At 50.6% G+C, this 14,862-nt stretch overlaps 2 protein-coding genes across 6 annotated transcripts; one reads left to right on the forward strand and one right to left on the reverse strand.

Annotated features, from left to right (window-relative positions):
- Positions 1-536: 536 nt before the first annotated feature.
- On the reverse strand, positions 537-6,339 carry PIERCE1 (piercer of microtubule wall 1). Its single transcript, XM_007431905.3, has 3 exons — positions 5,395-6,339; positions 4,674-4,752; positions 537-3,335 (listed from the first exon to the last, which is right to left on the reverse strand). The coding sequence occupies exons 1-3, from the start codon at positions 5,541-5,543 to the stop codon at positions 3,147-3,149; spliced, it is 417 nt and encodes a 138-aa protein (XP_007431967.1). The 5' UTR covers positions 5,544-6,339; the 3' UTR covers positions 537-3,146.
- Positions 6,340-9,205: 2,866 nt separating this feature from the next.
- Positions 9,206-12,964, forward strand: MRPS2 (mitochondrial ribosomal protein S2). 5 transcript variants are annotated; one of them, XR_015797307.1, is made up of 4 exons: positions 9,206-9,342; positions 9,659-10,034; positions 11,146-12,645; positions 12,789-12,964. XR_015797307.1 is itself a non-coding variant. In XM_088147208.1 (4 exons), exons 1-4 carry the CDS (start codon positions 9,312-9,314, stop codon positions 11,741-11,743), a joined length of 867 nt encoding a protein of 288 aa, XP_088003334.1. In that variant the 5' UTR covers positions 9,206-9,311; the 3' UTR covers positions 11,744-12,964. The 5 variants fall into 5 exon arrangements, 4 of the variants coding, with proteins under 4 accessions (XP_088003334.1, XP_088003335.1, XP_088003332.1 ...); XM_088147208.1 differs by having other exon boundaries at positions 9,659-9,766; positions 9,905-10,034; positions 11,146-12,964; XM_088147209.1 differs by having other exon boundaries at positions 9,662-9,766; positions 9,905-10,034; positions 11,146-12,964.
- Positions 12,965-14,862: the final 1,898 nt, after the last annotated feature.

Here is a 14,862-nt window from a genome sequence, read left to right on the forward strand (position 1 = left end):
CCTTCCCAACAATTTAAGTCTTTTGTTGTGCAGATTCTTCATTGTTACAAATGGCATTCTTTTAAAGAGCTTTGTAGGTCAATGATTATTCTTATGTAAAGTTTACAACCTGAAACCATGCCTTACAGAGCACCTTGGAATCAGCCTGGTTCTGCTTTGATAGAGATTTGGTGGGAACCTGTTGCATTGTAAGTCACCTGAACCGTCAACCATTGTACTTTTCCATGTCGAGATGCTCCCAAATTGCCTGCCTTCTGAAACCACCTTACTATGCTGCTTTTTTCCAGCATTTCTGAGAAAGCAACATTTCTCTTTCTTTGATAGTCATGTTTTTTCTGGAGGGTGATGGCAGCAGAAAAGTACTCATTTTCGCAAGTTTGAAAAATGTTCTGTTTGCTCCCACTGTATCACTTAAAATAATAAAAGATTCTTTTTCTGAGGGTGAGCAGAATTATAATCAATAGTTTCATCTTCGTAGCAAAGTGAAAATGGCATGTTCTCTTCAAGAATTTTTCAAGGCAGAAATGGGTAGTTCCTATATATGACCACCAATAATTTTGTTCATAAAAAGAAAGGCTCATTACTAGATTATAGGTATGTTATCTATTTATTATATTTTAATCTACCTAATAACCAAGTTCTCTGGGCAACTGATCTGCTGATTTCAAACATGCAGTAAAATAACTTCCCAAAATGCATAATGAATGCATTAGTAATACAACATAACGGCCCCAATCACAATGACCCTATAGGATAGCCCCCAGAAGGAAGCAGGTGTGCTTTCAGCAGACTCAAAAGCCCATAGGCTGGCCCTGTCCTCAACAGCCTCATCATGGATTGTTCGTTCAGCAAGACTTGTGTCTGGAGAAAGGCAACTTCAGGTGGGCTGAGCGTGAGAGAGGTGATGCCACGAGGACACATCCTTTCACAACTATCAACAAGGAGTCACTATGCCATAGTAACTGGGACGTGAGAATGAGCCCCAAGAAAGGATTGTGCCTCAAAGGCGGCAAGATGATGGAGAAGCTGTTCAACCACCCACGCGACTCACCTTTCACAACCCTCTTCTGCAGTTATACGACTGGAATTTTCCTTGCAAATTCCCAGGGCAGAATAGCAGAGTATTACCATTACAGATATAATGTATTCCCCAGTGCCTTTCAGTCTGGTGAAAAGTTGATAGTGGATGATCCTCCCAATATATTACACAGGAGTTACTCTTATGAGTATGTTTTAAATAAGTTATCTCAAGAGCCTCCCAAACATTGCACAGAAATGAGTTTCTCTGGGCCAGGAGCAACCAGGAGATTTCCCGCATAGGGATTGCTTTTGCTTTGGCCCCTAAATATAACCTCAGTTCTCACGCTGTATATCAGAGGTATACACTCAGAGGGCCCAGGAGACTTTGGGGTTCAGCACATGTGGGAAAATTAGCCATACCCTTAGCCTGTTGGGCAAATCAGGCCACCTGGCTTTTTCCCATGTAATTTGACACAGCAATTTTGCCTTAACTCAGGTTTAGAGTTCACACATTGTGTGATCTCAGCCCTCCTGTTTCTTTCCTTCTAGAGGAAAGCAGCTAATGTATTGCTCACCCAAGACCTACTTTCAGTCCTGATCGTTGCAATCACAAAACCCTCACTGGGTCCAAGTCCTGGGGGGGAGCGTGATCCCTGTTTAGAGCACACCCAGGCTGTACATGCAGATGGACCGTCGCGGCCTCTTCATCCTCCTTGCGCCCACCTCAGTGAGCTTATCAGACATGGCAGCAAGCAGAAATCCTCCTTTTTAGAAGTGCGTCATGTAATGAGTTTCAGAGGGACGCTGGAAGGACTCTGCCCTCAGCCTCTGTATGGTGCACTAAATCTTCTAAAAGAGAAGGGCAGAGAGACTTGCTTTCGCCTTAACACGTTGATGCACCCATGCAACAGAAATCGCCAGAAAGCCAAAGGTGCACCTTGAAACCTCCAAAAGTTGTTAAAAAAATGTAAAGGGGAAATTATTAAAAGGAGAATAATTAAAAAACTATGTTTAATTAAATTTAAATGCAAATATTAAGGCTGTGCAGCACTTCAGATGAAAAGGCAAAAAAAGTGCTTTGGAGCACATGAGGTGCACACTAAGGTTGCACAACTCTTCTGACCCAAAGTGGGAAAGAGGCTTCAGAGCGGATGTGGGTGAGCTCTCTGCCTTTTCCTGGGCTCACGTAGCCCTGTGGCCCCAGGAAAACGTGGATTTGAGTTCTGGGGTGCCAACAGGAGGCAATAAGGTGTTCACACCCTGTCATTGCCTCCTAAGTGCAGTGAGCGCCCCCACATCCCCTCCAAGGGACATTTTTCATTTCAGATCCAAACGCTGCCCATGTGGGACTTGCCCACCATTCCTTAAAGCACCTGCATCTTTTCCGGGGGTCAGGCTGCTGCTGTTGCTGCCCAGGACATCCACATGAGCCTGGGAGAAGATGCGCTTGGCTTAACAAATTGCAGGCAGGGCCCATATGTGCACCCAACGAGTCCCAGCACACCCGTTTGGCTTCATATCTGAAGCAATACTCATCCCTAGTAAATGTATTATCAAATTCAGATTTTCTCCTTCCCAACTCACTTCTTTTTGGATGGCAGGCCTGGCACATCACTCAAAGATCAGCACAGCTCTCTCCCCAGTGGAAGCCGCTGCCCTTGCCACAGAATTAGGAAACTGCCTTGTACATAGTTATGGCCCTGGTTGATCCAGGTCCGCGCCCTCCCTCAACTGACAGAGCCCCCCTGGAAACTTTCAGAGCAGTGGGATGAACGCTGTGGGGTGGATGTGGACTCTTTGACAGGCAAAGTAGGTCTTCCCCTATTTTGAAACCAGGCACCACGGACATGGCAATTCCCAACATTTTTATGGCAGGTCATGTTGCTGTAATGTGGTCATCGTATTATGATGCTAAAGCTGTTTGCAGCCTACAAGCCAGCAGGACCTCATGGAATCCTGCAGGAGCATTTTGGAGTCTCTCAGGTGCAAGTCATGGCACATACTTGAAAAGAAATTTCCAAGGGAGGGGAGCCTTGCAAACATTTCTTCATACTGGGGAATAATTTCTGACCTTGTCGTTAGAACAGTAAAAAGCTAAAGGATGGTGGGATGCCTTCCGGTGCCTGTTACTCGCAAAAACCGGGTCCTCCAGTTCGGTAACTGGGGTGGAAGTTGAGGGTGTCCAAGAAAGTGATGAAGTTGTCAGGGCCAGTCACATAGCTTTTTTCCAGGGTGGTGTTGATTCCATGGTTCCTGTACATGCCGAACTTGATGAAACGATCAGAGAAGTTGTGTGGACTGACATGGAAGCTGGTCTGTGAAGAGTCAGAAAGAGGAGGACAGCCTTTAGTCATTTGGAAAGAGGCCACTCAGGCCGTCTGGAGAATCACGAAGTCTGGAGTCAGTTTCAGGAGCCACAGGAGGACCACGTATGCTTCATTGCTAGTGCAAGAATACCCAAAGGGGTAGAAAAACCTGGGGCATCCATCCAAGTATAAAGACCTTGTGTTCGTAGGCTGCTCAGGTGCCAATTTGTGAGGGTGAGCCTAACCCAAAAGAGCCTGGAGGGGGCAGCGAACCGGTTGGATGCAGACCAGGAGACCCAGTTGCAAATCCCCCCTCAGCCACATGAGCTCCCTGGGGGACTTTGGGCCAGCCACTGTCTCTCAGCCCAACTTACCTCACTGGAGATAAAATGGAGACCTCCATCTAAGAGGACTTATCCCCTTGCAGACACTTAGAAAGAGATTTTTTTTAATTGTAAACCTCCCAGAGTCACCTTCTGGGGGAAATGGGTGACATATAAATTTAATAATCATAAAAATAAAAAAATGAAATAAAATAAAAGTCAAGGACTGAACAGGGGATGCTTCCCCTTTAGTCACTTCCAGAGAGTAGTCTAGTCAGACAATGTTGTGTCACAGCCACTTCGAATTAGTCAAGTGCCATCAAGTTCCTCCTCCTCCTCAAGGCCAAAGCTAAATTCCTCTACATGATGAGGCTACAAAGCAGGCTTCTCCAACCTGGAGCCCTTAAACCTGTTGAGCTACAACCCAATCATTCTCAACCAGCCTGTTTACTGGAGCCCATTTTGATCGTTTCATGTGTTAGCCCCAGAAACAATCAAAGGCACCTGATGAATATATGACTATCTGGTTCAGATGTTTCTTCAAGGCCATACTGGTCCCTCGATATACAAGGTTGGGAAAACTGTCATTCTGGTTATGAAGCCAGGAATGAGCCCCAGGCAAAGCACTTCGCGCTTCCTCCCCAGCCCAATTGCATTAGTAGATTTCTTGCAAAGATCTTAGCTTGTGTGAAGCCGGACTTTCCCATCTATCATTTCTGTAATATTATATTCTGCCTCTCCTATATGGGAGGGCATGGGGATGGGGTTCTCCTTATCTTTCCCCCCACCAAAATAAGAATATAGGCTCAGCTGAGAGGTAATAGTTGAGTTCACAGAAGAGACTAGATGAAGCTAAAATAAGACTAGAGAATTTGAGGCCTACCAAATTGTAAGAACCTGGCCCTTGAACCCAACTCTATGCATCCATGCCCCAATATATCAGAAGCTAGTTTATTTCTTCACTGAACCAGTTCATTTACTTCCTGGTCAGGAACCGCCATTATATTTAGATCTCATTACTGACCGGCATCTCATGCACCGTTGGTGGTTTTCCTCCGTAATCCATGTTGGTTGTCCTGAACAATGGATTGCGCTCTTTCACTCTGAAACGACAACATCCAATAACCCTCAGCCAGGTGATTGATCACGTTGGCATTTCCTCTCCTCCCCCTGCCGCCCCTCTTTCTTTTGGAAATAAATCATCAACATCCACCTTTTTTCCTTCAGAAAAAGCTTTTCTTCCTTGAAGGAACCAGTTTCACAATCAGGGTTGTGTTCACCCATTACGTAAGCCTTCAGCAGGCAGACTGTGTTAGTGCCATGTCTGAACCTGTGTTCTGTAACCACTTCGTAAGCCCCTTCCTGTACATCTTGCCCCTTAAACCGCTCCCCCCAAACAAAAAAGGTCTAACTTTTCCAGCCTCGCTCACTCTGGGAAGACCCAGGTGGCTGCAAGTAGGCTCTCTTCCCTGCCATAAACTATGGTTTTCTAACCACAGTGGCTGGGTTTCCAAATCATACCTAGCCAGCACCCAACAAACCCCCCTCCCCACTCACAGCGAGGACCCTACTCCTTGCCCCATCGAGTCGGCAGCTTTGCACTCAGCAGGGGCTGGACCGGACTGAAGAAGGGCCTCTCAAAACCCCACACGGACCTCGCTAGCTGCGTGCTCAGCCTGCTTCTCCAAGCTGGTGCCCCAACGGGGTCTGGGACTTAGTGGGGGCTGGCTGCCCCGTCCACTCACCTGTAACCTCGAAACCATCCCGGGTTGTTGAACCGGGCAGGTAAGTCCTCGCTCACTTGGTAGTGATCGCTGGTTCTCTGGGCTGCGCTCCCTTCGTCCGCCGTGCGCAAAGCGGTGGCTGCTTCCGGCTCGGGCTCTTCCTGGGACATGGAGACGGGGGGCTCAGGGCAATGCCCCTTCGTTCCAGGGGAGAGAAGAGAGGAGAAGACCCCGTGAGAGAGGGAGCCCGGACCTCCCTGGGTATCCGAGCGCCGGCTTTGGTGTGGAAACCAAGCCCAGGTTGCTAGGAAACAGCTGCAGGAATCAGGCGCCTTTAAAGCAACAGCAGCTTCCTTGCAGCATCCCCGACACGCCGCCGGGTCTGCCTAGCCCTGGCTGGGGAGGAGGGGGCGGGCCGAATCCCCCCTTCTGCGTTGGCGAACGAGGCTGAGCCCCCACTCAGCCCATTGTGCCAACGCCGTGCAAGGAAGGCAGCCTCCTTCAGGGAGCGGGAAGCAGAGCCATCGCAGGAGACATAGGCGAGGAAAGCCCTCGGCAAAACTGGCCCCGTTTTCCCCAGGATCCAAGGACAGCCTGGATTCCAGGACTAGGTCCCTCCTGCTCGTCTTCTTTGCACAGCCCGAGGCCCAGAGGCGTTGGCTGTCCCCTCACGGCCTCCCAAAGTTACCTGCAAGTTGTAATTCTTAGCATGATGACGTGGAGGGGGAGTAACTGCACTTAATTTAAAATAATTCAATAATTCAATAATTAATAATAATTCAATAATTCAATCAGGTTTAGCTCTTCTAAATTCAAAATAATTCAATAATTCAATCAGGTTTAGCTCTTCTTGCTCCGCCCCATTCTGTGTCCTTCGGGTCCCCCCTCAGCACTGGAACATGAAGCTTGGGGGAAACCCCAGGATTCAAGATTGTGCATAATGTCCGCTTGGGGGGTGGGGAGCCCCTTTAAGCTAGCAATCTGAAACCAAAAAGCAGCAGCTGTCAGAACCTGCAGCAATTGAATGAATTGCCAAAAGCGGACTGATTTATTGGGGATAATAAATGTTGGGTCTGCTTGCTTTGATTCTCCCATTTGTAACAAGGGGGGGGGGATGAAAGAAGACAGAGCCGGTGTCATCTCGAAGGCAGGAAGAAGAGGTGTTATCGGGGTGGGGAATTCTCAAGGCCACGGCTCGGTGAGAAAGGAATCTGGTGCCAAAGAAGAAGGGGGAGCAGAGGGGGTGAAAGCAGAGGGAAAGTTACGAGGGCTTTCGTTTTAGCAGTGCTTTGCTTATGCTGCATGTACCATCCAATAAAGGAGATTTTATCTGAACCAGGCCTGGTTTCATGAGGATTCTTCTGGATTGGGATTTGGACATTGTGGGCCTGACAGCAGCCCATCCTCACGGATGGTTACCAACAAATGAATCCATAAATATCCATAAATGATATTTAGAAGACTAAATATCTCACTTTTCCGAGTTTGCAGCAGGATGGTGCTCCATGTAGCCCATTCCGGCAGCCATCACCCAAGCTGCTCTAAACTGGCGAGTTCGAAATAAGCTTTTCTCCTGTTAACTAGGCCACTAAGAGGGCTGGAATCACAAACTGGTTTTACATGTACTGCTAAACCATGTTTTGTCTGTTGAATAAACTATAATAGGCTAGGCCCCACACACTATATGCAACCCCCCCCCAAAATCCTATGATGGATTGTATTTTATTTTTTAATTAGGGTTTTATGTCATCCGAACAGTTGTGATCTGCAATTATGATGCACTGTGTAGCCCATTGTCAGAACCCCTAAACTGCCATTTATTCAACAAACCATGGCTAACAAGCCATGGCTCATATGATGTATTAATTTAAATCATTCAATTTAGGCATCACCCAACTCCAAATGCTTCTGAGCAACTCACAGTATAACAAAGGAAATAAAATACAAAACAGTTCAAAAACATAACTAGCAAAAAAACAAGTAAAGCAGCTAAAAAACATAATGGTGAATCTGGCCAACAACAAAGCTCCAGGTACTGTACTTTTTAATGTTTTTTTTATTTTTATTTAACAATCTTAACATACACAAGTATCAAAACAAACTTTAAAGAAAAAATAATACTATAGAAACCGACACAAAAGAAATGGAAATGAAACAACTCCAAATACAAACTAAGAAAGGAAAGAAAAAAAGGAAAAAAATCTACCTTATACTTATCAAGTCACTGGTTTACTAATAAGTACACGACTATAATGTAATCAGTACAAAAAATATTGTAAAATAGCAGAGATTCTGTGCCATAGTAACACATATTGCTCCATCCTTTGATTACGTAGTAGAAAATATTGCCTTTTCCAAAACGGATAGATCACACCTTTCCAACCATTCCTTAACATATGGAATAATATCACATTTCTAATTTCTCAGTATGGTTCTTTTAGTGCCCCCCCCCCCATGCTCAATCTCACCATAATTCCTGATAAACAGATTCTAAAGCTTTGGTATATCGTTCGACATCACACTGACAGAGAACACCGGGTCCGGGTCCCTCTGGACCGCTGTCAGGGTGGGAGCCTCCCAGACTCTGGAGGGAGGTGCCATGACGGAGAAGGTGTGCCCCCTACGTCCCAAAAGATGACATTGTTCAATCGAAGGGACCCAAAATGTGCCAACCTTGTTGGCTTGTATCAGACACCACGGGAGATCTTGAATCGCACCCAGAAGACACTGGCAACCAGTGCAGTTCGTGGATCAGAGATGTCACGTGGGCATAGTGAGCCAAGCCCATCACTGCCACGTTCTGGACCAGTTGAGACTTCCATGTGATCTTCCAGGGCAGCCCCATGTAGCGCGCGTTGCAGCAACGGAGCCATGAGGTGAGGGTGTGAGTGACGGTCTGAAGGGCCAGTCCAGAAGGGGTGCAACTGGCACACCAGATGGAGCTGCGCAAAGGCCTTCTTGGCCATAGCTGCCACCTGCTCATCAAGCAGCCACTGTGGGTCCAAGAAGACCCCCAGGCTGTGCGCTGCCCTTGCAAGGGCAAGGGTAAGCCCGCCCAAGCCAAAGCTGGAATCTCGGTGGCCCCAACAAGCGCAGCTGCCCCACGTTGGCACGACTGACTCGAAGACGTTCCTTCTCCATCCAAACCTGCATGGGGACAGAAGTTTGGCGACCTTACTCAGTTGGCTAAGGGTGAAAATATACAATTGGGTATCACAAGTATAACCCCAAACCCACAAATGATGTCGCCCAGCACAGTTGTTACACGTTTAACACATGCCGTAGACCTTAAATAAGAGAGTGCTGACCTCCGAGGCATCCCCCAAGTGATGGATGGATGGATGGATGGAAGGAAGGACGGGAGGGAGGGAGGGAGGAAACCACTTCAGGGCGGGACCCCCACTCCCGGAGGGCTACTGGGGTCGGCAGCGCTGGAGGCTGCTGAGATCCAGAAGGGCCGCCCCCGTCGCGGCTTCACCGCAGGCCGTGGGGGGCCACCGAGGGTCGCTCCATGCCACAATGGCCTGAGCCAGGCTGAGATGGCCCGCTTCTCAGCCACCCCCTCCCTAAAAGAGGGGAGGGGGGCGGGGGGCGGGGGGCCCAGGACAGCCTCTTGAGAAGGGGGCTACCGCTGCCCCTCTCCGGGTGACAGGCGCCCTCCCTCAAGGAGACTTCTGCCCAGCGGCCCAGAGCCTGCCCCCGCCCCACGCGGAGACCACGCCCCCCGCAGGCGGAAGCGGCCCGGACAGCCCCAGCCCCAAAGAGGCCCCCAGCGCCCAGTCCAAGGGCGGGGCAAGCACGCCTGGGGGGCGGAGGCGGAAGACTCCCGGCGGCGAGCGAGGGCGGGGGCAACCCGGAGGGCGGAGCCAGAGCCCGCCCCGCCCCGGGCCGTGGCGCGCGAAGGAGATTCGCGAGCTGCGCCTGCGCCCGCACCCGGCATGGCGGCCTCCAGGCTCCTCTGGCGGACAGGTGGGCGGGCGCCGGGACGCTCGGGGGGCTGCGCCGCGGCCCGCGCCGGGAGCGGGGCCCGGCCCTCGGCCCTCGGCCCGGGAGGGGGCTCGCGGCGGCGGGGGGCTCCGGCCCGGGCGGCGCTGGGGCGGGCGCCCGCCCCCTGCCCCGAGGCCGGCCGCGCGGCTCCGCCTCGGCCGCTGCAGGGTGCGGGCTCCCGGGCCCCCAGCCAGCCTGAGGCCGGCACCTGAAGGCGCCCGGGGGCCGCGGCTGCGCGCTTCGGAAACCGCCCCCCGCCGCTCGGCCCCGCTCACCCTCGCCTTCCTCCTCTCCGCAGCAGCCGCTCTTCGGCCCGGCCGGCGCGGGGCCGCCCCGGGACCCGCGCCCGGCCCCCTGCGATGGCGCGGCGCCCTCTCTGCCGCCGCGGCGCGCCCGCCGGAGGATGGTGAGTCTCTTCGGGCGGCGCTCCGGGCCGCTTCCGCCTCCCGGGGGGACGGGCGCGGGGGCCCGGGCGAGGCGCGCGGGAGGGAGCCGGGGCCGCCTCCCCGGCCCGACCTGAAGCCGCGGCCTGCTGTTCCCGCAGCCGCCGAGGAGAGGCTCCTGCGCGAGCCGCTGCGGCAGGCGGACTTCTTCAACCTGCAGGAGCTCTTCTCCGTGCGGGACCTCTTCGAAGCTCGCGTCCACCTCGGCCACAAGAGCAGCAGCCGGCACAGGTCAGTCCTTCCCGGGCCTTGCAGGCCGCCTTGGGCCGGACGGAGCAAAATGCTGGCCCTCGGCCCGGGTCGCCAAACGCGGTTGCGAGTTTAGGGTAGGCTCGGAGAGACAAACCCCGTGATGAGCTAAGGGAGAGCGGGCAGATTTAGAACCCGCATCCCCACAATCTTGGCCCAACCCCGTTGCAGCCTAGACTGGCGTGTGGTTTGAATCCGGCCTCTGAGCCAGAACCTGGAGCTAAGCATCGCTCGCACTGTTTGCTGGCAGCTTTCCTGTGTTTCTAACTAGGATTGTCCGTAGATTTTCCTGAGATTCAGGTTTAGGACTTTCAACACACAGTAGGTGGGCAGATGAGTTTTTTGCCCCCATCCCCCCCCATCACCAAGATAAAGTGTAGTTGGGTATTTGGGGGCTGAGATGTTAGTCATCTGGAGGTTAGTCTGAGGTTCAGTTTCAATTATGTGAACCTGAGCAGCTGGCTAATTCAGTGAAGCATGGCCACTATGAGAACAGGCTGCTGGACTAGATGGGCCAGGGGTCCGATCCGCACAGCATTGCTTAGGTTTTTGTGTCTGTCTGGTTGACTTGGCCCCTCTGCAAAGGCTCAGCATTCCTGGCCTGTAAAATAGGAATATGAGACGGTTGTCCTTAATCAGGCTTTGTATTCTGCAGCTGGATGGTGGACTAGGAGGATCTAGTAAAACTACTGAAAGTCTGTCCCTCCGTGGTCAGGGAAGACCAGACTAGGAAACCAAAGTCATGCAGGCCAATATTACTTTTATTATAGCAACGGAATCATGTAAGTCTGAATGTGCTTCCTCCCCCCCCGCCTTTGTCTTTGTGAAAACTAGGGAGGGTCCTGCCTAAGACTCTTTCTCGGGTTACATTCCTGCCCCAGACTCAGACTTCTTTTATCTGACTGTTGTCTTGGTAGCGGCTCTTCCTCCAGTCCCTCAAGGCCAAGCCCTCGTTCCACTACAGTTACAGCCATCTCCTCTTTCACGGGGGAGCATCCTCAAATTGGCCCCTTTGGCCTGTAGCCCTCCTTGCCTAGCTATCTCGCTTGGGAACGGCTTCAGACTCAGGGTTGCCTGCCTATTTCCTGCACAGGTTCATGGCGCCATATCTCTTTGGCTGCCGCCTGGAGCAAGACATCATCGACCTGGAGCAGACGGCGAAGCATCTCCAGCTGGCCCTCAATTTCACAGCCCACATCGCCTTCCGCAAAGGCATCATCCTCTTTGTCAGTCGCCATCGGCAGACTTCGCACCGTGTGGAGACCGTAGCCAAGGAGTGTGGGGAGTTTGCCCACACACGCTACTGGCAGGGTGGCTTGCTGACAAACGCCCCCATCCAGTACAGGGCTGGGATCCGGCTGCCAGACCTCCTCATCTTTCTCAATACTTTCAACAACGTCTTTGAGCCTCACTTGGCCATCCGGGATGCAGCCAAGATGAACATCCCCACGGTGGCTGTGGTGGATACCAACTGCAACCCCTCCCTCATCACCTACCCAATTCCGGGGAATGACGACAGCCCCTCGGCCATCAACTTCTATCTCTGGCTCTTCAAGACCACCATCCTGAGAGCCAAGGAGAAGAGGAAGCAACTCGAGGCTTTATTCCGGCTGCAGAAGAAGTCTGCTAGCAGCACTGTTCTCCAAAGCCCAACAGGTTTTGATGAGGAGAATGGGCGTTCTGAATCCTAAAGCTAGGATTGGGAATGCTGGGACTTGTAGTTTCTATATACCTGGAGGGCCGAACCTCCCACTTCCTAGCCTCCCTCTGTTGCAAAGTTGGGGAGCAGAGGTTGCAGAACTCTAACTCCCAGCCTCCCTTCCCATTAACTATGCTTCTTGGGGGTGCTGGGACTTGTAGTTAATCATCTGAAGGGCCAGAGATCCCCCCCACACACACACACACTTCTGTTCTCTGTTGATGCCATTTGCTCTGTCTTTCCACTTCAGCCTTCCCTACACCTTTTGGTTGCCATTTTTTAATTATAAATGATACTGGACATTGAACTGCATAAAAAATGTAAGAGCTGGCAGCTGAAGTACTGGGGATAAATCGTTGTCTGGATAGGTATTTAGTTTTCCTGGTCCATTGGTTTCCGTATTGGAACTTGGTAGAAGACGTTTGGACCGTCAAAATGCCTGGAACCCCTTTACATCATCTGTCTGACGCAGGAGTGTGGGCTGGGGGAGTCAGTAGGCACGTACTGCCATTGAGACCCATTGCAACAACTCCTTTTCTGCTAATTCCCTGGAGGGCAATTTTCACTTTAATCTGTTTGTTGAAGCCATGTTTTTCCCAAACATAGCCGGTGCATGCATTCTGAGCATTTATACAGCTGCGCTGCACGCTTCTGGCTAGCGTGCTCACTTTCTGCGGGGGGAGGGGAGTATTTGGATTTTAAGTGTCAAAAGGTTACCCCACCTGGAAACCCCTAGTGCTTTGCATCTCTAATGAATCTCTAATGAATTTAGGGCAAGAAATCAATTCCCTGCAATAATCTTGAGTTACTTCCCAGGAAATTATTTCTGCTTGCATATTTCTGCTTGTGAATCATCTCTGTCACTCTGAAGGCAGAAACTACCATTTTCTCTTTGTGTGCACTGCATTTCTTTCTTTAAAAAAAAAAAAGCTTTAATTTTTTAAAGATGTGCACAGCTTCTCAGATGGAAAGAACAGAATGTGGGTGGCCTTATGACCACTTTTGCTCGCCCACAATTTTTTTTCCCATCTGAGAAGCTGTGCACAACTTTAAAAAACTAATTATGGAGCAAATTCTGACAGCATTGTGCAGGACATCCAAAGTGTAGAAAGGGAGGATGTTAGTGAGTAGCCAAGTCAGACAGATTTAAGTTGCCTGCATTGTATTGTTTTTGAATTCTAAATTAGTAATAAAATAGAATTTCTACACAGGACCATGTCTTCTTTAATTAGGAGGTGATTGTTTCTGAACCCCACACTTCAGGGAAGCTTTTGTCTTACTGTTTCTCTTCCTCCACCAGAGACAAAAGGAGTTGGTCATTTTAGCCACAGGCAAGACTCAAATTCTGAACTGATATATGTCCTGATCTCTGACCTGTACCAGAGGACGCTCCTCTTCCCAAACAAAGGCGAAAGAGGATGAGGCCCAGCAGCTTCAGGAAACGGCCACTGAAACTCCATAATAGGGTGGTGCTCTTGTGGGTGCTCGCCCAGTTTCCAGCGGGTGCAGAAGAACATTGCTCTACAAAGTCATAGAAAACCAGAAGGGACTCTTGAGGCCACCAAATGCAATGTAGGAATCCTTATTAAAGCACCGCGGCCATATGGCTGTTCATCTTCTCTTTGAACACCTGCAATGAAGGGGAGCCCCCCACCTCAGGTCATTAACTTCTTACTGTGTGTGGGGGGGGGGTGTTTAACATTTAACCAAGAGTTCCTTCTTGTGACAGGCCACCTCTTCTGTGTTTTGAGGGTAAGATAATTGGTCCTGTCTCTCTTCTGCATGACTCCCTTTCTGGCATTTGAAATGCACTAGCATATCCATCCTCCGTTCCAAACTATTGCCTGGCAGGGCACCGGCTGTGTAGTTTTGCAGCCCTGTTGCACACCACGGCAGGAGAATGCCTGGATCGACATTCTTGGCCCAAAAGAAGGAGAGCAGCCCTGTGCCTGGCTCTCCCCAGCTCCACAACCAGGACGGTGCAGATTCATTGACTCTAGAAGGTATAATGTATGAACTGGGAGGTACCCTGGAGAGCATGTAGCTCAACCTCTGCTCAGCTGGAATCTACTAAGCCTTACAAGTACCTTTCATTATCTCAAGGCTGTATCAGGGGACAAGGGGGATGCTGCTGGTATTGGGACATGACTGCATTGTGGTTAAGCGCAAGTGAGGGCAGGGCCATAAAACGTAGGAAGTGGAAGGGACTAGGTCATCTAGTCCACCCCTTGCTCGGCAAAAGCACTAAACCAGTGTTTCTCAACCTTGGCAACTTAAGCTCCCAGAATTCCTCAGCCAGCATGCTGGCTGAGGAATTCTGGGAGTTGAAGTCCACAAATCTTAAAGTTTGCAGGTTTGAGAAACACTCCGCGAAACTGAGAGGTGGCCTCCCACCTGTTTCTCTGCTTAAGCGCTCTGCTGGAATCTCCTTTTTTTCAAACAATTGGGCCTTTTCCTGCTGTGAGTTTCAAGAGCAGCCAACCCAACCTCCTTTCTCAAGTGCCTCTTGAAAAGCTTTGAATGCCACATTCCCATCTCCCCTTACTCATCCCAAAGCCCCACCAGCTTCCCCACCTCCCTTTCACACTGAAACGCCACTTCAGCCCTTATGGGGAACCTTCTGGTGCATGCAGCCCTTTGCTGCTTTCTAGGAGAGTACATTTTCCAAGCCCTATCGGACATGGAACGCCCCAGCTGTTGCAGAACTATAGCCCCCAGCAGCCCCACCTAAGAGGGCTGATAATGAGTGATGCTGGGAGTTGTGGTTAAGCAAAGTCTTCCAGCCCAGAACTGGCATCTGTCCAAGATACGTAGAATGACAGTTGCCAAAATATGCTGGAATTTAGTCTCAACACAGATCAGGAATGAAGCCGGGGAAGGACTCTGCAAGAAGACAGTGTTTCTCAACCTCAGCCACTTTAAGCTGTGTGGACTTCAACTCCCAGAATTCCTCAGCCAGCATGCTTTATACGGTATTTCCTTCCCTCTGTGATTTAAGTTTTAAAAAAAAAGGCTGGGGAAACAGGAGCTTTTTGCTCCTCGAGCCTTTCCGTCGAGGCTGCGCGCGCACTCCTCAGTGGCTCCGCCCACTTCCTCTTTCTATATAAGCCG

This window comes from Python bivittatus, unplaced genomic scaffold (genome assembly GCF_059951505.1).
Source record: "Python bivittatus isolate LINGU-HERP-01145 unplaced genomic scaffold, Pbiv_v1 ctg000160_np1212, whole genome shotgun sequence".
Taxonomy (NCBI): Eukaryota; Metazoa; Chordata; class Lepidosauria; order Squamata; family Pythonidae; genus Python; species Python bivittatus.

Coding starts and splice junctions, on each gene's coding strand:
- PIERCE1 (XM_007431905.3), bottom strand. CDS start 5,543: ATGTCCCAGGAAGAGCCCGAGCCGGAAGCAGCCACCGCTTTGCGCACG. Junction 4,753..5,394: donor GGATGGTTTCGAGGTTACAG/GTGAGTGGACGG, acceptor TTGTCGTTTCAG/AGTGAAAGAGCGCAATCCAT. Junction 3,336..4,673: donor CAACGGTGCATGAGATGCCG/GTCAGTAATGAG, acceptor GACTCTTCACAG/ACCAGCTTCCATGTCAGTCC.
- MRPS2 (XM_088147206.1), top strand. CDS start 9,312: ATGGCGGCCTCCAGGCTCCTCTGGCGGACAG. Junction 9,343..9,658: donor CAGGCTCCTCTGGCGGACAG/GTGGGCGGGCGC, acceptor TCCTCTCCGCAG/CAGCCGCTCTTCGGCCCGGC. Junction 10,035..11,145: donor AAGAGCAGCAGCCGGCACAG/GTCAGTCCTTCC, acceptor TTTCCTGCACAG/GTTCATGGCGCCATATCTCT.